At 47.3% G+C, this 25,402-nt stretch overlaps 1 protein-coding gene across 1 annotated transcript; it reads left to right on the top strand.

Annotated features, from left to right (window-relative positions):
* Nucleotides 1–23,227: 23,227 nt before the first annotated feature.
* Nucleotides 23,228–24,137, top strand: LOC136538539 (protein SRC1-like). The gene is made up of 2 exons (XM_066530495.1): nucleotides 23,228–23,752; nucleotides 23,905–24,137. Exon 1 carries the CDS (start codon nucleotides 23,414–23,416, stop codon nucleotides 23,702–23,704), a length of 291 nt encoding a protein of 96 aa, XP_066386592.1. The 5' UTR covers nucleotides 23,228–23,413; the 3' UTR covers nucleotides 23,705–23,752; nucleotides 23,905–24,137.
* The last annotated feature ends 1,265 nt before the right edge of the window (nucleotides 24,138–25,402 follow it).

The raw sequence follows: 25,402 nt of genomic DNA, 5'->3' as shown, positions 1-25,402 counted from the left end.
CGACGACGTTAGGCGGCGCTGAGAGCACGATCTCACGGAAGAACACGTCCCTCGTGTTTTCTAGCTTGATGGCTCTACCTGCAGCATCCGTGTCCCCGTAGCCATTGGTGGGATGGAGGACCCACCGACCGTGGACCCTAGACACGCGTTCCGATGAAGACGCCACCGCGACGTGTTCGCCTGCTGGCGGGAGCTCAACGCGGGGGCACGGGCACCGACAAATAGATTCAGCAGCGTCACGGACGCCGCCTCATCCATGAGCGCTAGCCACCCACACGAGGAGCCACACGCCACCTTGCCGCGCATGTCAGGCAGGGTCTTGGACAAGACTTTCTTCTCTGAGACACAGTAGAAGTCGACGCGGTCTGAGTCGAGGTCAAATAGGAGCAGTAGGAGCGGCCCAAAGGTCGCGAACGAGACGACGGCGTGCTATGGGGAGCAAGCGGATCAGAAGGACGCCACGTCGTGGCCTGACGCGAGACGCTGCCCGATGGACTCGAGGAGATCCTCTGGTAGGTCAGATCTCTAGTCAGAGAGAGGTAGGGACCTTTTCTTGGGATTGGGAGGCTGAGCCATGAAAGACAAATGACATCAACTATGGTTCACGCAAGAAACAATAAACGAGGGCGATGGAACACGTGAGCGTGAAATCAAATGAAAGGAGAAAAATGTTGAACCTTTTGCAAATGCAAAGAGGGGAAGTAATTAAATGTAGGCAGATTTGACAAGGTTCTCAGAAATACAAAGATGTTCCTTTTTTCTTAATTCTCTTTCTTTCTGTGTTAATTCTCTTTCCTTTTACTCATTGCCATGTATGCTGGTGCATGCAAACATGTAATGTGTATATAGATAGCACAATAATTTTTTACTTCCTATTTTGCCGTGATTCCTCTATTACATGATAGACAATATTTAATCAAGGAGAATGGCACGATCAATCAGTAATTAAGATGTCGTGGGATCGCAGGTGTGGGCAGACGGACGAACCAAAATAAATATCGTACCAAAAAATATCGCATCAAGCATCAGTGTATCAATGCCAACCATTGACTCATCCTCTAGAGTTTACAAATGTAAACCATGGCAATAAATTGCAACAATTCAGGGCAAGTCCAGTGAGAAATCCCTCTTTTTCAAGGTTTAACTTCAGTGAGAAATCATCATTCTTTTTCTTGCTTGCCTACATTAGATTGTTCAAAAATAAACAAAGATCAATCCACAGACATTTTGTAACACCCTCGGTGTTATATTGTACTGTTCTTGCTAAAACATTGCATGAGCATCTTACTTATGTGCAAATGTGTATAATAGGAAGTATAAATGAATGTATGGCACTTGAAACATTTATATGAAATAAGAAATCAATGTTACGTTTCATGTCACATAATATTGTTAAGTATTTTAACCGAATTTTTATCGAACAAAAATGCTATAGAACGATTATGCGAACTTTGATAGAGTTGGTAGTACGTACTTCGTAGGCGACGATGAAATATGTGCGGTCAAGGATGAGGTTCGCTAGCTAGCATATCAGGAGGCTCAGAAATTGAATTCGATGCGAAACCATCGCGGTTTGTTCGTTTCGCATTAAGTCCGTAATTGGGTTGACGAAGCCACCTTTGGCAATTTTTATAGAGTGATCGGCTTAGGAAGAGGCACGATGTCCTGGCTTTGGTTGATAGCCCTACGTACCCTATTGCATATAGATGATTTAGTTTGGCGTTTGGACCATCAGGTAGGAATTGGCAACAGCTTTAAAAAGCGTGCCCATCACATGGTTCAGCTAAGCCGGCACCGGTCGCAGTCACCGCCTCTGCCTAGCGTTGCTACTGCCGCTGCTGGCCGTCAGCTAGACCTGCCGAGCCAGCTATGTCACCACTACTATGCTCGTGCGAGCACACAACATGCGAGCAGCTGCACTGGTCGTCCCGGTCGCTGCCTTGCCTTGGCTACGCTGCGCTGCTGTGCTGGCGCGCCGCGAGCGTCTTCAAGCCAGCCACCGTCGCGTCTGCGCACGTGCACCCATGTGTTGGCCTGGCACTATCGGTTTGGGTCCCTGCTGTCTGCGTTGGCATGGCGCGCGCTTGGCCCAGCTATGACTGGCGGCTCTGCTTCCCCTTCTGTGTCTGCCGTGGCTGCTGCTCGTGTCGCGTCGCCCGCATCGCACGCTATCTGGCGCTGTCGTTCGGGTACTGCTCCTGTTGACGATGGTAGTGTGCGCGCGTGGGCGTGTTTGGCTTGTCACGTTCTCACGCCTGCGCTGAAGGCCACGCCAGGGGCGCCGGTCATTTCGCCTGCAAGGTCATTGGCTGGCCGAGCCACGCCAAGCAACCAAATCAAGGCGCTGCCCCTTGTCTGTGTTTCATGCACGTGTGGTGGTCATGGAAGGATAGTGTCACGCCAAATCAGTCTCTGTGGCAGAGGTACAAAGGAAGGACGCCATTTTTGGAATTCTATTGCCGCCGGTCACCATAAGTCTTTAGAGCATGCCACTAAAAATTGGCATCAACAACTCCACCGTTTTCCAATTAATCGTGCCCTCTACTAGCCCAAATAGTTGTTGTGTGAGTGAAGCTACCCCAGCTTTTGTTTGGCCTTTAGTGAGGTGAGACGTGGCGTTTCCCTCGCGGTGGTCAGCCATGGCCGCCAGAGCGGGTGCACAGCCAGGGCATCATGGGGTGCTTTGTTGTTTCATTTAGGTCGTGCTGTGAGTAATAGTTGACTGGGTATCATGATCGTGTAGTGGTTTTGTCGGTGGAGCAGCGAGTCACCGGAGACACCATCACTGTGCTCGCCAGGAACTAGCGTAACCCCCTGTTCATGGCCAATTGTCTTGCTGAGTCTCATGCCTTCGCCTAGTCCATCCGTCACACCACTGGTGAGGTTCTTTCACTCCTAGAGTAGCTGGTCGACTTGATTAGGGCAGAAGTTCACCGACGCGCATGGCTGTCCCTAGTGGACATCAGTAGATGCCATTTTCGTGGCTGACGCGATTGAAGGTAGTGGCAAACCAATTAGGACTGCTACTTTGTTTAATGCAGCCTACTGGTGGTCCCCAAGTAGCAATTGAGGCATTTGAGTAGGTGGTTTCGCCAGCATTGGGCTACCGCGGCCAGTCACCGCCGTGGCATGTGGCCACGCCTGCGTGGCACGCCATTTTGGGCGTATGTTACCTCAATCCACTTCGCGTACCATGAGGAAGCTTGTGGGGTTGCTAGGGTGAAAGGTCCTAATATGGCTAGAGGGGGGGTGAATAGCCTATTTAAAAATCTATAAATCAACTAGAGCAATTTGATTAGTATGACAAATAGCGTAATGCAAACTTGCTCTAGCTCTACAAGGGTTGCAAGCCACCTATCCAACAATTCTAGTTGCAATGATTACTTAGGCCCACAAACTTGCTATGTAATTACTCACTAAGAGCTCTCAACCTTGCTACTCTAAAAAGCTCAACTAGATGAATGTAAATAATAAAGCAAGCTCTCAATTTTAATTATACTAAAGAGCTTGTATCAACTAGTTTGCAAGAATGTAAATGAGTGAGTAGAGTGATTATACCGACGTGTAGGGGATGAACCAATCACAAGATGAATATATAGCCAATCACTGGGAGAATGCCAAAGAAGAGAGACAATCGATTTTCTCCCGAGGTTCACATGCTTGCCAACACGCTACGTCCTCGTTGTGTCGACCAACACTTGGTGGTTCAGTGGCTAAGAGGTGTTTCACAAACCTCGTCCACATGATTGGACACCGCAAGAACCGACCCACAAGTGAGGTAACTCAATGACACGAGCAATTTACTAGAGTTACCTTTTGGCACTCCGCCAGGGAAGGTACAACTCCCCTCACAATCACTAGAGATAGCCACGAACAATCATCAACTCATGCCGTTCCTCCACCGCTGCACCGAGCTGTCTAGGTGGTGGCAACCACCAAGAGTAACAAGCGAAATCCGCAGCGCAACACGAATACCAAGTGCCTCTAGATGTAATCACTCAAGCAATGCACTTGGATTCTCTCCCAATCTCACAAAGATGATGAATCAATGATGGAGATGAGTGAGAGGACTTTGGCTAAGCTCACAAGGTTGTTATGTCAATGAAAATGTGCAAGTGAGTGAGCTTGAGCTGGCCATGGGGCTTAAATAGAAGCCCCCACGAAATAGAGCTGTTGTACCCCTTCACTGCACTGAATACGGGCCGACCGGACGCTTCGGTCATATTGACCGGATGCTGGACCTCAGCGTCCGGTCGTGCGATGTGCGCCACGTGTCATCGGCTTCAAACGCTGTTCGTCAGATTTCAACGGCCACGAAGCTGACCGGACGCTCCGGCAAAACTGACTGAACGCTGAACCACCAGCGTCCGGTCGTTTATAGTAAGGGTCGAAATCCAGTTTTCTTCGATCGGACGCATCCGGTCCACCTTGACCGAACACAGACCAACGTTCGGTGCTAAACCCTAGTCACTGTGTCACCATGTCAGTTTGATCGGACGTAGAAACCAGCGTTCGGTGCATCTCAGGTCCAGCGTCCGGTCAGTTGACCGACGCCAGCGTCTTCGCGATCAACTCGTTTTCACTTCTAACTTCTTCACCCTTGCTCCAATGAGCCAACCACAAGAATTTGCATCAAGCGCAATAGAAAATAGGCATTTTATTTTCCGAAAAGCGCCGAGCAATTCACTAGAGTACCTTTTGGCGCTCCACCGGGGAAAGGTCAAGAACCCCTCACAATCACCGCGATCAGAGCCAGAGACAATCACCACCTCCGCTCGACGATCCTCGCTGCTCTAAGCTGTCTAGGTGGTGGCAACCACCAAGAGTAACAAGCGAAATCCGTAGCGAAACATGAACACCAAGTGACTCTAGATGCAATCACTCAAGCAATGCACTTGGATCACTCCCAATCTCACCATGATGATGAATCAATGATGTAGATGAGTGGGAGGGCTTTGGCTTAGCTCACAAGGTTGCTATGTCAATGAAAATGGCCAAAGATATGAGCCACAGCCGGCCATGGGGCTTAAATAGAAGCCCCCACGAAATAGAGCCGTTGTACCCCTTCACTGGGTACTCTGCGCTCTGACCGGACGCTTCGGTCCACCTGACTGAACCCTGGACCAGCGTCTAGTCCACAGATGGACGCCATGCGTCATCAACTTCAAACTGATTCTAACGGCTATGAAGTTGACCAGACACTCCGGTGAAATTGACCAGACGCTGGAGCCTCAGCGTCTGGTCGAGTACAGTAAGAGTCGAAACCTGGTTTTCCTCGACTGGACGCGTCCGGTCCACCTTGACCAGACACAGTCTAGCGTCCGGTGGTAAACCCTAGTCACTGTACCGATAGTCAACATGACCGGACGCAGGCAGTCAGCGTCCGGTGCTCCTGGATCCAGCGTACGGTCACTGGACCAACGCTGGCATCAGCTCTTTTTTCACTTCTATCTTCTCCACCCTTGCTCCAATGTGCCAACCACAAGAATTTGCATCCGACGCAATAGAAAATAGGCATTCCATTTTCCTAAAAGCGCCAAATCTCGCCAAGCTTGCTCAGTGGGAGGGAGAGAGGGACCCAAACCCATCTCAACCCTGCAAACACCACCTCCTTTGTAGATGTGCCAACACCACCAAGTGTATCACCTTTGTGCACAAGTGTTAGCATATTTTCACAAACATTTTCAAGAGTGTTAGCACTCCACTAGATCCTAAATGCATATGCAATGAGTTAGAGCATCTAGTGGCACTTTGATAACCGCATTTCGATACGAGTTTCACCCCTCTTAATAGTACGACTATCAAACCTAAATGTGATCACACTCTCTAAGTGTCTTGATCACCAAAACAAAATAGCTCCTACAAAATATACCTTTGCCTTGAGCTTTTTGTTTTTCTCTTTCTTCTTTCCAAGTCGAAGCACTTGATCATCACCATGCCATCATTATCATCATGCTATGATCTTCATTGGCTTCTCCACTTGTAGTGTGCTACCTATCTCATGATCACTTGATAAACTAGGTTAGCACTTAGGGTTTCATCAATTCACCAAAACCAAACTAGAGCTTTCATGGGGTGTGCCAGCAGGGTCGGTGCTCGCTGACATCTGGTCGAGAGGTCGTGGCTCTGTTTAGTCCGGCCAAGGGCGTCGCTATGTGAATTTGGAGTAAGCGAAGGGGTTAAGTGCGAGAGTCAATGAGAGGATGGAATAGTGGAATGGACCGCGTTGTCATTTGATGAGAACCCAAGGACTATTTTGCAAATTGTGGCACGCGCACGGGTCTGCTTTCCCATGGGCCGCTGGCGCGCGTGGACCACGCCTAGCTGGGCCATGCCGGTGTCTTCGCGCGCGCGCAGGTGGGAATTTGGTTTGGGCCGAGCCGACGCTAGGTGGGCCGCGAGCTCGAAAGTGGTTTCATTTTTCCCAGCGAATTTGGTAACGTTTATTCAATTAAGTTTTCAAGCCAAGCTTTGATAATTTATAGTAAATTGTGTAGTGGCCCAAAAATAGTAAAACCAATTTTGTTAGGTTTGTAAAATTATCATCTACTTGTTAGTATAGTTCGGTTACAATTAGCTGTGACGATGGTAGTTTCATAAATTCAAACTGAAGGTCTTAGTATTATGTAGATTAATAATTGTAGGAATTCTTGTGGTAAATTAGTAATAGTTTTAGCTATAAAAATTTTATGGTAGACTCACTAGGTTGGTACATACTTGCTGTAAATTTCATAGTCCTAGAGTCGGATGCTAGATTGAGTAGCTATTACCCTTGTTTTATCATATATAGCGTAAATCGGTATTAGGAGTAAGAATACCTGTAGTTGCTATAATAATAATAATGTCATATTTCAAACTTGTTATCGGTAATAATAGGTAGCTTAGCACCGTAGTCGGTATCACTAGTTTAGTAGTTAAATCGACGTATTTTTATTTTAAGAGTTACTGTTGGCATATCATTCAGTATGGCATCATCATTTCATGTAGATCGCGAGCTGGTAGAATTCGTGCCCATTGACAAACAGGAGTACGATGAGGTGATTAAGGAGTACGAGGAGGAGATCCTCATTCAAGAGGGAGCCCCAGAGCCTGCTAGTGCTGACCCTGCTGACCTATCGCCTACCCAAGGCAAGCCCCGGTGCATAACCCCTATTTTAAATGAGCACTAAATATATATCTATGATATGCATTTAAGTTATAGGCATTTTATAGAAACTACATGCATAAATATATCTATCTATGAGTTCTACTAGTACAGGTCGAGTAGCTGCTATGATTAGGATATCGGTAGTGTGAGTAACCTGCCATTACTCGCAAGTAGATGATAAACATGATCACTCATGATAAAATGGTAAAGGTAAATGGTGACCGGGTAGAGATATGATTTGGGTATTGGTGGGTGTAAGGGGTGTGTCCTATGGCCATCAAGGCATAGCTTAGTTACACTTTTTCTCTGTTTGTGTTGATTAAGGATCGGTCGTTGCATATGACTCTAGGCAAGTCACAGATTTATTGTCCCGAGCGCATACTTGGGTATGGGCGCAGGGAAGATGGTGGAGGTCCTTGCACCACACTGAGTCCAGGACTCAGGAGTGGGAGCTTAGAGTCCAAGTTTGGACGAGGACCTGGACACCCAGGACAGGAGAGTGATGGGTTAGTCCTGCTTATGCCAGGGGTATAAGCAGGGCGTGTGTTTTTGGGGCACCCAGCTAGGCACATTGATTCACGAATCACTAGGAAATCCGGTAAAGTTTGTCTACGATTTAGCACCATAGTAAGAACTGAAAGTTGGAAGGAGAAGAAATGGAACTGATTGTTCAACTCTTGCTTGAAAGTAAAACATGTGCTTATATAGACGGGCTAGATGATAACTTAATACGGCTCATAATAGTACATAATTAAGGACTCACTATTAGTATTGCTTTCTGCCAAAAGAAACTAGCAAACCATAAAGCTTATCATATTTCTTGGAGTTGAGAAATTATTTCCACTAGTTGGATAAGTCTTGCGAGTACATTTGGTACTCAGGGTTTATTTTACCCCTGTTGCAGGTGATGCATAAGAAGTACCTTGTGTGGAGGATTCTTCTGGTGGGCTCAGACGGATCCTCGTCCCTATCGCTAGATGTATATTTTTAAATTCCACTGTTTATCATTCCGCACTCTGATACATGGTATTGTAATAATATACTTTTTAAGAAACTCTGATGTATGAAAATGGACAAGTATTGTAACTCATTCTCATTATTGGATCCTTGGGAAAAATGTGGATCTTTCGGGTCCTCTCTTGGGGTGTGGCCGACGAATACCGCACGCTGTAGCTTGCTTTCGGGGTGCTTAGTGTCTGGTGGAAGACGAGTGCCTCCATAAGTGTGCTATTTTGGGCGGTTCTACCATAGTTGGTATCAGAGCCAATAATGGTCACGAGTTTCATCACTCTTTTTCAAAACTAAAAATTTGACCAACAAAAGCTTTGTGAAAAGTAGGATGCGATTAGGTTAAGTTAAATAAGTATGAGCTCTAGCAATATGGTCTATCTAGGATAGCGGCACTGGTTTTATCTAATCAATTTTCTACAGGTACACTAACTTACGTTGCGTAAGAAATCACTTAGTATACGGAAAGTGAGTGTGCGATGTGCTAAAAAGTTTTATGAATGCCGCTATATTTTGGCTTGAGTGAACGTATAGGCCGAAGCATGCATCATGATAATATCATCTTACTTCAACTAAAATCCTCCTTCACATATAATTGAATTAGTAAATTGATAGGACTAACTCACGGAATGCTTTAATAAATGTGCTGTCATTTCTCTAATCCCTTGATTCTGATCAGGAGGGTGTTTTAATGGATGGTACTCTATGGATGTGTGTAGATTATCGCCCTTTTAATGCGGTAACTGAAACGACCTGATTTTCGCGAAGGGAAATCCACAGAGTCAAAGTGTATTATGATCGTTGTAGATCATATTACCCAAATTCCAGTCGAATACCACATCCATACAACAATAATATCAGAGTATATAAAGTGCAAAATTACATAAATTATTACATCGCCACATTGGCGGAATCAAAGGTAGCATTCATCCAGAACAACTTGGAGATAAGATCGCCAAAACTCGAGCATAGGAACGAACCCCTCAACCGTCAAACTCCTCTGAGCTATACTCTTCAGCAGAACCTATGTGCCAAAGTTTATTAGTACGATTTGTACTAGCCACTCCCACCTTATGGGCAATGCTTTGTGGAAATTGGATGCAAGTTGGTTATAATCAAAGGAATGTATAAGGCTGGGGTTTCCTATGTATTAGCATATTAAGTATATAGTAGTAGTTGGTCAAGTTTTTAACACCATTCTCACACACATTCCACCCCCTTTTTCTGTCTAGAGCCAGGTTTTGATCCTAGGATCGATATACCACCATCTCTATATCATCACCATACAATCGCTTAGTCGACAGGCCAACTCCCTCTCAGCACTATCTCATGGCCTATAGCCCCTGGCTACGACCGACACTCTCTCACAGGGGGAAGAAGAGAAGGACTCATCTCACTATCTAGTTTAAGCGAAACCTAGGAAAGGTCCATAGCCGACTAGTAGGCATATGTATCGATCGATCAACCATACACTCTGCAGAGGTTTTACATAACCACAAGATCTGCCTTCTTCGCTGACCGTCGTCAACTGGGCTGATTCCAGCCGCTTGCTAGCCTAGGATAATGCCACTCTACCATTTAGCCCTGGTACACCCCAAGTCTAGTCTGGGGTGGCTGAAACTATGAGTTATGAGCTGAGTCCACAAGGTCTCCATGAAGTCTCAGAAGGGTGTGGGGGAAATTCTTCACGCCCCGTACCTCCTTGCACTATCTGCTATCAACCTAGCAGTAGTGGCAATATCCTACCAAGTAGTCTGGCCGTCTCGCACCATATAGGGTGAGTGGTACGTAAGGCTTCCTAGTGAGTCTGAGTACTAGTAAGTCCTTAGAGATGACCAAGCCAGAATGTCCTCATTAGGGTTTTACCGTGCCACCACAGCACCTCCACCCCGGGCTCCTCCCATCACAGGTTCACACCTAGGGCCACCTTATATCACCATTTACCCACCACAGGTATCCATTCTAGGGGTGCCCAGGTAGCACCCTAAGGCAAGACTTACCCTAGGCTCGTTGTATACTCCAACTTGATCAACACAACCCTCACCCTCCACACACCCAAGTCACACACGCAGCACTCTCCCCAAAGTCTAGATAACTCCAGTTTCCACCACGCATCAATATAGTATATATAAGCATAGTAGAAATAATAAGCAGTGAAATATAGCAGCGAGCGTGTGACTAGCCTAACAGTAGGGTGAGCAGGGGTAAGGTTGCGTCAAGGTAAAGGCCAACAAGAAAGCTTACTACCATGCAAATCTTATCATAGTGTGATTATAACAATAAAGTAAAGCAATAGTAGCTCTATATTAGCCATGCGTAATAGGTGCTACGAGATTAGGTGGGATGTGGCACCTTCTGTGTAGTCATCTCCGTACTCCTCACGGTACTCTTGGTCCTCATCCGTCTGGTTCTCCTCCGAGTCTACAAACGATCGTATTATAGTCGCGTTAGCAACGTCTATAGAATAGCACAAAGAAGCAGTGAAAATTCAAAAGAGCCAAATGCACACAAACATGGGTCCATTGCGTAGACCTCGATTTTAGATGAATTTTGGTCTAGGTTTCATATTTTTTCGAGTTCGTATGAATTAGTTATGAATTTCCGAAGTTTAAATCATTTCCAAAAATGGAAAAAGGCTGAATTAATCCTGGGCTGACGTGTGTCACACTGTGACTGGTTCACGTGGCATGCTGACGCATGCATGACATCAGCATGGGGTCATCATCTCGGTTCTGAGCTGACAGGTGGGGTCCAGCTGACGTCAGCTTGACGTCATCAATGTCATCAATTCCGACAGGTGGGACCGGTGCTCTTGGGTCACTGTCATGTGGGTCCGGTCAAAGTCAATCGTCAAGTCAATGGGTGAGTCAACGGTCATCGGATCATAGTCATAGACAGGTGGGGCCAGAGCTGCTGACGTCAGCAGTTGATGTCATCGTGACATCAACATGACGCCACCTCGGCTGTGTTTGTTACAGACAGGTGGGACCCGCATGATGTCATCATGACGTCACCTACTGACAAGTGGGTCTAGAGTCTCTATGTCGCTGACATGTGGGCCCGGTCAATCGGTCAATGTTGACTGGTCAACGGTCAACACAGGCCAGGCCTCGACTAGGCTGATTGGGCTGGATATGGGCCATGCTTGGCCCGCCATGTGGTGCTCACTGGTGAGGCCACGTCACCCCTATGGGCTTTTACTAGGCCTGGATCCACGGAATCGGTTCATGGTGGACCGTGTGGTGTTGGTTCATGGACCGTAGACACGGTCTACGTAGTTCGGGTCCACCTCTCCTTCTCCTCTGTTTGGTTCACCATGATCGGGTGCACGCGTGCGTGAACCAGGTGGGGAGAATTCCCCATCGTCCCCGACGCTCTCGCCGGCGGTGAGCTCATCGGTGAGCCCCTCCAGCGGCGTGGGTGTGCAATTAAGGTGGGCAAAAGCTTGGCCTCGCCATGGCGGGTGCCCCGGTGAAGTTAACGTGGTGGCCGAGCGACTCCAGTTAGCTGGCCACAGTGGCGACGGAGTGGTGGCTGTGGCGGTGGTACCGGAGATTGGTGGTGCGCATGAGCTCCCTGACGCTGGTACGGCCATGGCGAGCCGATCGAAGGGGCTCTGGGAGCTCTCAACGCCTTCGGCCATGGTGACGGTGGCTTGGTCATGGCAGCGCTCCAGTGACAGTGCCGCATGGTCAAAAGCAGGGCTGCGGTGGTCTTCTTGCTCACTAAGCATGCACGTGGCATGTCCCGCGGAACGGCGGAGCTTGGCGTGATGTTAACGGCGGTGTGTCCACGGTGGGGTGGCCAAGGTGGCCTCACCATGGCCGTGCTCTAGGCCATGGTGAGCGCGCCCGAGCGTGTCTGCATGCGTGCCCCACGTGCGTGTGTCCAGTGGCCGTGTCTTTGAGCAGCGCGTGCATGCGCGTCGACCAGTGCATGTGAGCGTGGGTGCTTATGTGCGCAAAGAGAGTGGCGGTGTGCGGTGTGCTCGAGCAGGGACGGCCTGATGTCGACATGACATTTGTAAGCTCGTGCTTGTGCATGCGGTGTGTAGTTGGCCATGGCTTGACCTCAAATTGGCTTAGCATAGCACCGCAAGGCTCAAGAGGATGATCATGGAGGTCTTTTGGTGGCAGTTTGGCTAGGCCAAAGCTTGGCTTGAGCTTCGGCGTGGTTTATTCATGGCGGCTAGGGGCTTGGAGTTGGTATTAGTCATAGGAGGCTTACCACGGTGTTCTTGATGGTGTGGTGCGGCGGTGCAGTGAGATTGTGTGGCCGTGTAGCTCCGGAAGCAGTGTAGTGCGATGTCGCTCGCTCCGACTCCAGCAAGCTCCTCCCCACAGCGGCTTCCTTCTCCTCCTTGCTTCTCCCTCCTCCTTCTCTCTCGGCTTGACGCTGTGTGGTGTTGTGCCACCAGCGGCGGCAGCGGCGAACAGGCTGAGGGTTAGGGCTCATGGACGTTGGCTTTTATAGCCGAGCTCCAAGGGCTCCAATGGTGGACGGTGATCGAGCGGTGGTGATGCGTGTGGCGCATCCGATGGCCCGCGTGCGGTAGTGTAAGTGTGGCGCAAGGGGGAAAATAGGGTCATGCTTCTCGCGTGACCCCCTTGGCCCATGCCTACCACGCTGGTCGGCCCCCAGTCGTGTGGGGAGAATGCGTGGGCAAGGGGAAGAAGACGCTACTGTGCTGACAAGCGGGGTCGGGTCATCAGGCGTTTGGCGCGATGTGGCTGCGTGCGGCGTGTGATGGCTGACGAGTGGGCCTGGCTTGTCAGCGGCTGTGCGTGTGTGGGCGGCGATGCTGGGCCAGCTTCATGGGCTACGCACGTGAAAGGGTAGGCGAGGCTCGACTGGGCTAGCTGGGCCGGTCGAGGCAGGCTAGGCTAAGCTGCTGCCTCCCCCTTTTCTTTTCCATTCTTCTTTTTCTTTTGTTTTTCTTTTCTTTATTTGCTTCAAATTGATTTGGAGTTTGAACCATCTAGCTTCACACACTTATACATGGTATATGTAACTTGTCCAAGGGTTTGAATGGTGGCCTAGACTCATCCCATATATTTGGGATTTATTGGCTATTTTTGCTATACCGAAATTTGTTATAGTTTTCTATTTTATGTATTTTATCCTTTGAGTTGAGTATTAATTGTTTGAAAGTTTATTAATTATTAAAGGAGTTAGTCAAGTATCATATAAAGCAATGAAAATCCAAATCACATGTTACAATAATAATTATGCATGCATGGTCTTACGTGTTGGGGATTTAAACACTCATATATGACATGTGTCATGATATGGTTATGAAAATGACTACTTAGGTTATGCTTACATGCAATACTTAGGGTTGGCTCCTACACATGGCACTCAACATTGCATGGGGTTTTGAAGAAAAAATTTTGTAGTTGGGATTTTTGGTGTGTGGATTTTTGGGTTGTTACAGTAACAGTTAAGAACAAGTATCCTCTACCCCGCATAGATACTTTGTTCGACCAATTAGCTGGTGCCAAGGTGTTCTCGAAGATAGATCTCCGATCAGGCTATCATCAGATCAAGATCAGGCCACATGATATACCAAATACAACTTTCTCTACTAGGTATGGGCTGTATAAGTACCTAGTGATATCTTTTGGTCTTACCAATGCTCCTGCCTTCTTTATGTACCTGATGAATTTAGTTTTTATGCCGGAGCTGGATAAGTTTGTGGTAGTTTTCTTTGATGACATCCTGATTTATTCCAAGAATGATGAAGAGCATGCTCGACACCTTCAAATAGTACTAACTCAACTAAGGGAGCACAAGCTGTATGCTAAATTCAACAAGTGCGATTTTTGGTTAGATCGAGTGTAGTTTTTGGGGTATGTGTCGACACCTAAAGGCGTTTTTGTAGATCCCAGCAAGGTGTAAGATGTATTAGATTGGAAGTCTCCTAAGTCTATGCATCAGATTCGTCAGTTTCTTAGTCTGGCTGGATACTATCAGCGTTTCATTCCTGATTTCTCTAAGATAGTCCAGCCAATGACCAAGCTGCTCCAAAAAGAAGCTAAGTTTGACTAGAGCCCAGCTTGTGAAGAAGCTTTCCAAACTCTGAAGACATTCCTGACCACTGCTCCTATATTGGCCCAACTAGATATTGATAGGCCCTTTGATGTATACTATGATGCCTTGAAGATAGGGTTGGGGTATGTGCTTATGCAAGATAAGCGTGTGATAGCTTATGCTTCGCGCCAACTGAAAAAGCACGAGGTGAATTACCCTACCCATGACTTAGAGCTAGCTACTGTGGCCCACGCTCTGAAGATTTGGAGGCACTATCTGTTGGGCAACTAAGTGCATATCTTTATAGATCACATGAGCTTGAAGCATATTTTCACCCAATCTGAGCTAAACATGAGGCAACGGAGATGGTTAGAATTAATAAAGGATTATAACTTGGAAGTCCATTATCATCCAGGAAAGGCCAATGTAGTGGCCGATGCTTTGAGTCGAAAGTCACATCAGGTTAAGGAAACAATTTTGTCTCTCGACCATGCTGAAGTGTTGGCTCATATTGCATTGACCTTAGAATTGCTGGAGCAGATTATTCGGGAGCAAAAGGAAGACCCTGAAGAGATTCCTCACATCAGAAAGTTGATGGCTGAAGGGTGTGGCCCTCACTTTAGTGTTGATGAACATGGAGTGGTGAGATATAAGGATAGATTGGTGGTTCCATCCAATGAAGAGCTGAAAAGAAAGATTTTGAATGAAGCTCACCATTCAAAACTGTCTATTCATCCTGGCAGTAACAAGATGTATCATGATCTACGCCACTTGTATTGGTGGTCTAACATGAAGCAGGACATCACCCGACATATTATGGAGTGCGACACTTGTGGTAGGGTTAAAGGAGATCATATGCGTACCCTAGGATATTTGCAGCCCTTGCCCATTCCTGTTTAAAAATGGGAGGATATTTCCATGGATTTCATTGTGGGTTTACCCCGCACCTCCACGGGCTTTGATTCTATTTGGGTCATTATGGATCGTCTCACCAAGTCTACCTATTTTATCCTGGTGGACACTAGATATACAGCCAAGAAGTATGCTGAGATATATTTCAATCAGATTGTGACCCTTCAGGGAATTCCCCTTACTATCATCTCTGATAGAGGGTCAATCTTTGTCTCTTGTTTCTGGGAGCAACTACAGCACTGTCTAGGGACTCATCTTCTTAGAAGCTCAGCATACCACCCACAAACGGATGGTCAAACTGAAAGGGCGAACCAGGTGCTCGAGGACATGTTGAGGGCTTGTGCCATCTCTTTTCCTGAGAAGTGGGATAAGTGCTTGAAGTTAGCTGAATTTTCTTACAATAACAGCTACCAATAAAGCATCTGCATGGCACCATTTGAGGTTTTATATGGGCATAAGTGTAGAACGTCACTGAACTGGGTTGAAGTGGGAGACCATGGGTACTTTGGGCCTAATTTCATAAAAGAGGCTCGAGAGAAGGTAAACATTATTCGAAGCCACTTGAAGGCAGCTCAAAGCCGACAAAAGTCTTACGCAGACAAGCAAAGGAGGCCTTTGGAGTTTGTATCTGGGGACTATGTGTACCTCAAAGTGTCTCCTATGAGAGGGGTGCATAGGTTTGGTGTCCATGGCAAGCTAGCCCCTCGGTATGTGGGCCCGTACCAGGTGTTGCAACAGTGTGGCCCCGTTGCTTATCGTCTTCAGCTTCCTGATATTTTATCTGTGGTACATAATGTGTTTCATGTATTATAATTAAAGAAATGTCTATGTGTTCCTGATGAAGTTGTGGAAATTGAAGAGCTTCCTCTCCAGCCAGATTTGACTTATGTGGAGCACCCTATAAAAATCTTGGATGAGAAGGAGAGAGTGACCAGGAACAGAGTAGTAAAGTTCTACAAGGTGTAGTGGCAAAACCATTCCGAGGATGAAGCCACCTGGGAACAAGAGAGTTACCTATTGCAGCATTACCCCCACCTCCTTTCTGGTTCTGATCGTTAGTTGCTGCGCCAAAAATGTATTCCCTATCTCTTCCTCACACAAGGCACATGAAATCTCGGGTCGAGATTTTGTTTTAGGGGGGGGTAGATTTGTAATGCCCTCGGTGTTACATTGTACTATTCTTGCTAAAACACTGCATGAGCATCTTACTTATGTGCAAATATGTATAACAGGAAGTATAAATCAATGTACGGCACTTGAAACATTTATATGAAACAAGAAATCAATGTTACGTTTCATGTCATATAATATTGTTTAGTATTTTAACCGAATTTTTATCGAACAAAAATGCTATAGAATGATTATGCGAACTTTGATAGAGTTGGTAGTACATACTTCGTAGGCGATGATGAAATATGTGCGGTCGAGGACGAGGTTCGCTAGCTAGCATATTAGGAGGCTCGGAAATTGAATTCGACGCGAAACCATCGCGGTTTGTTCATTTCGCGTTAAGTTCGTAATTGGGTCGACGAAGCCACATTTGGCAATTTTTGTAGAGCGATCGGCTTAGGAAGTGGCGCGATGTCCTGGCTTCGATCGATAGCCCTACGTACCCTCTTGCGTATAGATGATTTGGTTTGGCATTTGGACCATCGGGTAGGAATTAGCAACAGCTTTAAAAAGCGTGCCCGTCACATGGTTTAGCTAAGCCGGCGTCGGCTGCAGTCACCGCCTCTGCCTGGCGTTGCTGCTGCCGCTGCTGGCCGCCAGCTAGACCTACCGAGCCGGCCACGTTGCCACTGCTGTGCTTGTGCGAGCATGCCGTGCGTGAGCCACTGCACTGGTCATCCCGACCGCTGCCTTGCCTTGGCTGCACTGCGCTGCTGCGTTGGCGCGCCGCGAGCGTCTCCGAGCTGGCCGCCGTCGTGTCTGCGCGCGTGCACCTACGCGTTGGCCTGGCACTATCGGTTTGGGTCCCTACTGTCTGCGTTGGCATGGCGTGCGCTTGGCCCAGCCATGACTGGCGGCTCTGCTTCCCCTTCTACGTCCGCTGTGGCTGCTGCTCGTGTCGCGTCGCGTCGCCCACATCATGCGCTGTCTGGCGCTGCTGTCTGGGTACTGCTCCCGTTGACGATGGCAGTGCGCGCGCGTGGGCGTGTCCGGCTTGTCGCGTTCTCACACCTGCGCTCAAGGCCACGCTAGGGGCGCCGGACATTTCGCCTGCAAGGTCATCGGCCGGCCGAGCCATGCCAAGCAACCAAATCGAGGCGCTACCCCTTGTCCGTGTTTCGTGCACGTGTGGTGGTCGTGGAAGGATAGCGTCGTGCCAAATCGGTCTCTGTGGCAGAGGTAAAAGGAAGGACATCATTTTTGGAATTCTGTCGCCGTCGGCCACCATAATTCTTTAGAGCATGCCACTGAAATTGGCCTCAACCACTCCACCGTTTTCCAATTAACCGTGCCCTCTACTAGCCCAAATAGTTGTCGTGTGAGTGAAGCCGCCTCGGCTTTCGTTCGGCCTTCAGTGAGGTGAGACGGGGTGTTTCCCTCCCGGTGGTCCGCCATGGCCGCCAGAGCGGGCGCATGGCCAGGGCGTCGTGGGGCGCTTCATTGTTTCATTTGGGCCGTGCCGTGAGTAATAGTTGACTGGGTATCGCGATCGTGCAGTGGTTTCGTCGGTGGAGCAGCGGGTCACCGGAGACGCCGTCGCTGTGCTCGCCGGGAACCAGCGTGACCCCCTGTTCGTGGCCAACCGTCTTGCCGAGTCTCGCGCCTTCGCCCAGTCCGTCCGTCACACCGCTGGTGAGGTTCTTTCACTCCTAGAGTAGCTGGTCGACTCGATTAGGGCAGAAGTTCGCCGTCGCGCGTGGCCGTCCTCGGCGGACGTCAGTAGATGCCGTTTTCGTGGCCGACGCGATTGAAGGTAGTGGCGGACCAATTAGGACTGCTACTTTGTTTAACGCAACCTACTGGTGGTCCCCGAGTAGCAATTGAGGCATTCGAGTAGGTGGTTTCGCCGGCGTCGGGCTACCGCGGCCAATCACCGTCGCGGCATGTGGGCACGCCTGCGTGGCACGCCATTTTGGGCATATGTTACCTCAATCCACTTCGCGTAGCACGAGGAAGCTTGTGGGGTTGCTGGGGTGTGCCGGCGGGGTCGGTGCTCGCCGGCGTCTGGCCAGGAGGTCGTGGCTCTGTTTAATCTGGCCAGGGGCGTCGCTATGTGAATTTGGAGTAAGCGAAGGGGTTAAGTGCTAGAGTCAGTGAGAGGAGGGAATAGTGGAATGGACTGCGTTGTCATTTGATGAGAACCCGAGGACTCTTTTGCATATTGTGGCGCGCGCACGGGCAAGCCAGCGACTCAGCGATGATGGACATCACAGGAATACGTGATGAGTAAAATGAACCGTACAAAAAAAGACTTAACAAGCACACTTAAACGCTAATAAACAAGTTCTGTATGGCTAACCTTTCTTGTTGGTCAGCTTTTGCTGAAAGAAGCAGTAGGCATCGCTGGAGGCAGCGTCAAGCGAACGGTGGTGGATGGACACGTATCTTTAACAATGAAATTGTTTCATATCCAAGTCCATAGACTTTACTAATGTCGACGTGGCATCAGATTCTATACCGCAATCAGTAAGGGGCCGTTTGTTTCCGCGACGTCGTATCGCGCGCCAAGGCCGTGTTTTGGGAATCGCCGAGCCGCGTTTATTTTCTGCTGCGAAATGTGCAAGTGCCGCAGACCGTTCGGCTGGATTTTCTGCGCATCTCAGTCGCCAACGCGTTTATGAGCGGAAACAAACGGACCCTAAGTGTGGTCGTGTGGAGATATGGGGCGAAGGGATCATCGTCTTTTTACGGCCTGTTCGCTTGCTCTTATACGATCGTGGATTATAAGCTAGAATAGTATTTTTCTTTCATATCAAACCAGCCAGCAGTAAATAATCCACGATCGTTTATGACGAAATGAACAAGCTGTCGGTGGGAACCACGTTCCAGATTTAATTTCCTAAGTTCCCAAGACTGCGATGCGATGCCAGAACATACTAAGCGCCAGTCCAATCATAGTGCGACTGAAATTTTGCTTCCAAATGTGCACCCTTATTTTCGAACATTAAATTTTTGGATCGGCTAAATTTAATTGATCTTATTGGAAAGAGGTTTTGCGTAACCATTTCAGTAAGAAACAAGAGTTTAGTATTAGTGGACGAAAATAAGGCACGGCTTCTCTTTTTCCTACTTGTCGGTGTGATTACTCGTTTATGGTTACTACAGTGCTCGCTGTATTTATTTTTAGTAGTGCTAGCCCCTGGACGTCTGGATAGACGCTCGTGTCTAGACGGCCGCGTCTACACGTACCTCGTTCCGACACACGCAGCCTTGTCGCCCCATGCCCATCCCGCTCAAGTCGAGCTCGATCTGCCAAAACGAGATGAAGGGAAGGGAAGGGAAGGGAGAGGAGGGGAGCGCGAGACGCGCCGTGCGAGAAAGGCGGTCCGCTCTCCGCCAGCCATCGGCATTATTGCAGCACGTGCAACACTCGATCTATTTTTGAAACATTCAGATAAAACATATGCAACATACGTCTGAAAACACTCGAAACACAGTGTTACTGGCGGCCATGGCCTACTTGGTGGGAAACTGCGGTAGCCTGCAAGCTCGGGTCAGGGGGACATCAACAACCCAGCGTACACCCAGGCGCAAACCTCCCCTTCCTACCGACGGCACGAGAGGATGGGGGCACAGGTGCATGCCTTCCCCAGGCATAGGCGCAGGCTTCCCTGCCTCCCCTTCCGCGACGGGCGAGGTGGATGGGGTCGTGGCGCGGAGCAGCGTGGGATGGAGTCAAATACGGCGCCGCCGCGCTGGAGAGGCCGCGGCAAGTGGTTTCGCGTTGCTTGCAGCGAGGAGCCTTGCGCGCTGGAGAAGGGAGCAACATTGTCTTTTTTTGGAGAAGCGGACTGGCGAGCGTCGCCTGGATAAGGCAGAGTGCGGGTGTGCGGCGTCGAGATGGACGGACGCCCGCGTCATATCATTACTGATTTATTTTCACAAGGCGTATTAGGATTTAGGAAACTGTTTAGAAGATTTCTTTGACCACCAAATAATCTTATAATATATCATCAATTGTTATAGAAAATCAATTTACATTAAAAGATACGTGAAATATCCTAGGCATGCATATGATTTGAGTAATTCGTGGTCAATATTTTCAAAGTTTGACTTTCTTTTAGTTTTACTACGCCTCCTTATACTTTGAAGAGCACGACGTAATACTCCCTCCGTCCACAAAGAATGCAATTATTACTTTTCGAGAAGTTAATCAGTTTGAACTTGGACCAAAATTATACAAAAAATACTAACATTCCTGATACAAAATTAGTATCATTAGATTAGTTATAGAATATATTTTAATAATAAATTTATTTGGAGACATAAATATTAATAATATTTGCTATAAACTTGTTCAAACTTGAGCTATTTGACCGGCACGGATCCCATAATTGTATTCTTTTCTGGACGGAGGAGTACCATGGTATCCTAATTTGGCTTGGGGTGCTATTCAGCTCTCTAAACTTCTAAAATACTTGTCCAAGTCCATAAACTTACTAATCTTGCCACATGAGATCTAAATCGCCCTTTCATTAAAAAAAGATCTAAATCGCCCTAATTTAGGCTAATCCTCTACTGCATGTGGCACGGTGATCGACCTTTACAATGACACGGCCTCATCTACTATCTCCCAACTGGCATGTGGGTCCTATGTCTCGGTGCTGTGCGACCATGCGATCGGCGTGCCACGCAAACGGGTTAATACAAGTTATGATGATTTGAATCCCACGGGACATAGTTGGGAATTTTAGGTGCCTGAATGTATATTTTGAAAATTCAGAACCTAGACTTCGAAACAGGGGACATTTTGTTTGTTTCAGGGAAAAGCTAAAGGCTGCTCGATTGTTTTGGAGCCATGCAGCACCCGGGTTTTGATTGCACCCTCTTGCTTTTTATCATCCCACAAAGGAGCGATCGCACCCGCACCTCGCAATCGCCCAGGGGTTCCGCGGTCCACCTGCCTCCACGGCTGCTCCTGGATGGCGTTTCCCGTCGCAATCGCCCAGCGCAGCACCCGCGTCCACTCGCTGCTGCCGACAGTGCCGTCGGATTCCACGCGGCGCACGTCGCCGGATCGCTAGCACCGTGGATAATGCCCACTTGTCGCCCGCCGACCTCACCTCACGCTCACGCTGTCTTCCCTATCACACGCATTACTGAACACACCATGTGTCCTCTTGCACTCTCCAATCTCGATCGTATGCACTTCAGCACTTGCCTCATATTGACTTTGCCCGCTAATCTTGCAAGAGGCCCATCTATCTAGGGAAAACTTTGAAGTACCGGAGTGGCACCAAGGGGCAAGGGATGAAACTTGGAAGAGTTGATTGCAAATCAGTAGCACTGGGCGCAATAAAATAAAAAATAAAATCAAAGGAAATTGAGGATAAGCAGTGGAGATCTAAGCAGAAGATAACAACTATGAAGAAGGTTTAGAAGCCAAAACAAGTAGTTTCCACCTCTATTTAAGTTTGGTCAAGGATTACGTCTGATAATATAATTATCGTCCAGAAAAAAATATGGCCGATCAATTGTTGATGATCATCGTCCTTAGATAAGATTTTCTTTTTGTCATGCAAGTTTTCAAAAAAAGGAGGCATGTGTTCACGGTCACACACACTGGACAGTCCAGTGTGTTACGCCTGTGTGCTTCGGACTGTCCGGTGTGTCTATCCAAGTCGGGTTCAAGAAGGACTCAAATTCTATGTTTATTTTGGGTTGATTTCCGTGATGTATGTGGACTTTACCTTGGGATAGACCTTCCACCCTATAAACATAAGGCCAGTCTCAGTGGGGTTTCATCTCCTAGTTTTCAACACACCCATATTTTGAAAACAGTGCAGAAGAGTTTCATCCCCATAAAACTCTTTCTACTCCCATGAAACTTTTATCTTCTCTCTCTTCATCAAGACAGTGCCATGGCAGCATATTTAATGTCCATGAAACTCTATGAAATCCCCATTGAGACTGGCCTAAATGACCATGGCCAATTAAGGGATCCAATCAATTAATCAATACAACTTTATCTTTTATGTTTTTACCTTTTACTCTCTCTTTTCCTTAATCTCCTCCAAACCCTAGATTGCTGTTCTTTCTTTATATCTACGACGTTTGAAGGCGTCCTGTGCCGGTGCTAGACAGCCCGAAGTGCGCTTGCCCTGACAGGGTCTCTCCCGAGGTAATGTTCATTGGCCTTCACGACAAAACAAAGAGCACCAGAAGACGATCCTCCATGTGCGTTTCATCGATCTACAACCCATGCGTTTGAGTGTTGCGAGGTGAACTGTCCAGTGCGTGGAATTTAGCCAGCGCTAGAGTACTGTCCTTTGCATGTAACTGCGCCAAGGGTATTCAACACCGGGCGATGGAATGTCCAGTGTGTGTAATTACACCACCGCCGGACTGTTCGGTGTGTAGATTTTCATGGTCGCCTCGACAATCCACTACCCACGCATTCTAGCATTATGACGTGTGGCTATTTTTTTTTGCCAACAATAGTCAATGCTAAAAGAATCAAGGCAATTTGAACGCAAATCTATTGATGTTAGCTTTATGCTTTAAACTTGCATAAAATTTTGACTAATTGTTGATTAAAATTTATAATATTTGTCTTTTCCTCGGTCAAATATGATTATCATTTCTAAACGTAGTGAGGGCCTGTTTGGTGCAGCTTCTCTGCACACGCTCTGTGGCCGGAGTCAGAGTCCTAGGAGTGAAGCCAGTTTTTGCGGCTCCGCATCTGTACGCTAAAATGGTTCGGCTCCATATTTTACCAGCTAGAAGCCCTCCTCCATGCGAGGGCAATTGGTGTGGCTCCGCCTGCTTCGCATGCGGAGCAGCCAAACACGCCTGAGTATATGAGGGGAAAAAGTGAATGTGGGTCGCAAAAGAAAAAAAATGAATGCTGCTGGCATTTCTGTGGAGCAAAAGGTTGGTACAGAAGTTGGTAAGCAAAGCAATTGGTATCTTTGATTTATGTTTTCTCCTTTATTTAGTGCCATCACGTCCTTCTTATCCGATTGGCCTTCCATTTCTTCACACACCCCACCGCAAGCCTCGGAGTACCTAGCTAGCCCTCCCCCTTCTATAAATACCGGCGCCGAAGAGCCAACCAAGATCACCGACGCCGCATAGCATTCCAATCCCAGTTCCATTGCTGTTTCCCTTTTCTTGAGCCAAGACAAAGGAGAAGTAGTCACCACCATGTCTGGCATCATCCACAAGATCGAGGAGACGCTCCACATGGGGGGCGACCACAAGAAAGAGGAGCACAAGAAGGAGGAGCACAAGAAGGCCGAGGAGCACCACAAGAAGGACGGGGAGCACAAGGAGGGCATCGTGGAGAAGATCAAGGACAAGATCACCGGCGAGAAGTCCGGCGAGCACAAGGACAAGGACCACAAGGAGAAGAAGGACAAGAAGAAGAAGGAGAAGAAGCACGGCGAGGGCCACGACCATGACGGCCACAGCAGCAGCAGCAGCGACAGCGACTGATGTCGCCTCGCCCGTGCGCCGTGCTTCCATTAGCATATATGCACTCAGGTAATTTAGGCTGGCCAAACTACATGCGCATACCGGACAAAGATTATTGCTCTAGAATCTTCTGAATAAAGAGGTTCCTTTTGTTTTCTTTTCTGTATTTATTGTGTTGATCTTTGCTGGATCTGAAGACGTTGATGTTGGCTTGAATGCAGGTGTAACAGATGCTTGCAGGATACATATACCAGATGCTGATGTAATGTTTCACGGGTGTCATGCATGTATGTGCTATATGATCAAGGGGGAAAATGATGAAAAAGAAATAACAGAGTCAGAGATAGCATGTATGGTTTGTTTGCCATGTGATGTACTCCTACTAAAATAATGGTTGCACGGTGCTAGCTTGTAATAAAATGTTAATGCAGAAATTGATCTGCCTGCTTGTGTCTTTGCCACGCATTTATCAAGGCGCGTTTTATTTCTGTGCTATCGTTTACGCTAACGCGTCTCGCTCGGGAAGCTGGATTGAGGAGATCCACATCTTTATTTATGCCTTCTGGTTGTGCCATGTGACTCCACTTTCTAGATCTAGCTGCTGCACGTTGGATGTCCTGTTGGGGAGAAAATTTGGGCGATCAAAGAACGGCAAAGTCAACATGAACATGCACCGGTATCACTGTTTGTCTCTTTGCCACTGTTTTGGGCGAAGACTATCAAAAACTTTGGCCCGCACCAGAAATTTTAGATGAAGATCAGACAAGTTTTGGAGTAAATAGGTTTTCGAGAAAAAAAAGTTTTAGTGTAATCAAATTTGTTTGGCGCCCCGCACGCGCAATAGATGTACTCCCTTCGTCCAGAAAAGAATGCAATTATGGGATCCGCGCCGGTCAAAGTAGCTCAAGTTTGACCAAGTTTATAGCAAATAATATTAATATTTATGTCTCCAAATAAATTTATTACGAAAACATATTCTATGAATAATCAAATGATACTAATTTTGCATCAGGAATATTAGTATTTTTTATATAATTTTGGTCAAAGTTAAAATTGATTGACTTCTCGAGAAGCAAGAATTGCATTCTTTTGTGGACGGAGGGAGTATATAAGCTTTGAAATAATTTGGGCGTGTAAAATGAATTAGAGACTGATAAAGTGGAGCATCAGTAAATTTTAACTGCAAACCAAACAATATAACCAAATTTGGTAGAAGTTGTGAAAACTTTATAAGGCAAACTTTTTGCTCTCACTAGAAGTTGCAAAAATTCTGAGAAATCAAACATGCTCCTATATAGTTCATGATGAGCCAAAAGCTACCTCGCTCGGTAGGACGTCTCACTCAGATTCCGATTGCATTTTAGGCACAGAGGAAAAATACTTTTTTTTAGGAGAACAGAGGAAAAATACTTTTTTTTAGCAAAGTGTCACCCTTCTTTATTCATCAGGATAATTGGTACAAACTCCATCGGGATGAGCAACAAACCAAATATATCTTTGATAGGGGCATTTGAGGAGAACAGAGGAAAAATACTTTTTTTTTGAGGAGAACAGAGGAAAAATACTTAACCTCTGATTGTTTTAGGCTAAGACAAATTCATTGAAGAAACAGTCAGCCCATCGTTGGGCTTTTATGTTTCACCGTTACATCTGATAGGGGCATTTGGGCCATAATCATCTGAAAAAACAGTCGGCCCATCACGATTTGCCATAACTTAA

Source organism: Miscanthus floridulus, chromosome 2 (genome assembly GCF_019320115.1).
Source record: "Miscanthus floridulus cultivar M001 chromosome 2, ASM1932011v1, whole genome shotgun sequence".
Lineage (NCBI taxonomy): Eukaryota > Viridiplantae > Streptophyta > Magnoliopsida > Poales > Poaceae > Miscanthus > Miscanthus floridulus.
The sequence above is the reverse complement of the archived record's forward strand: the minus strand, read 5'-3'. Positions and strand labels throughout refer to the sequence as shown.

Bases quoted from the DNA above. Each gene is read 5' to 3' on its own strand.
- LOC136538539 (XM_066530495.1), top strand. From the start codon at position 23,414: ATGTCTGGCATCATCCACAAGATCGAGGAGACGCTCCACATGGGGGGC.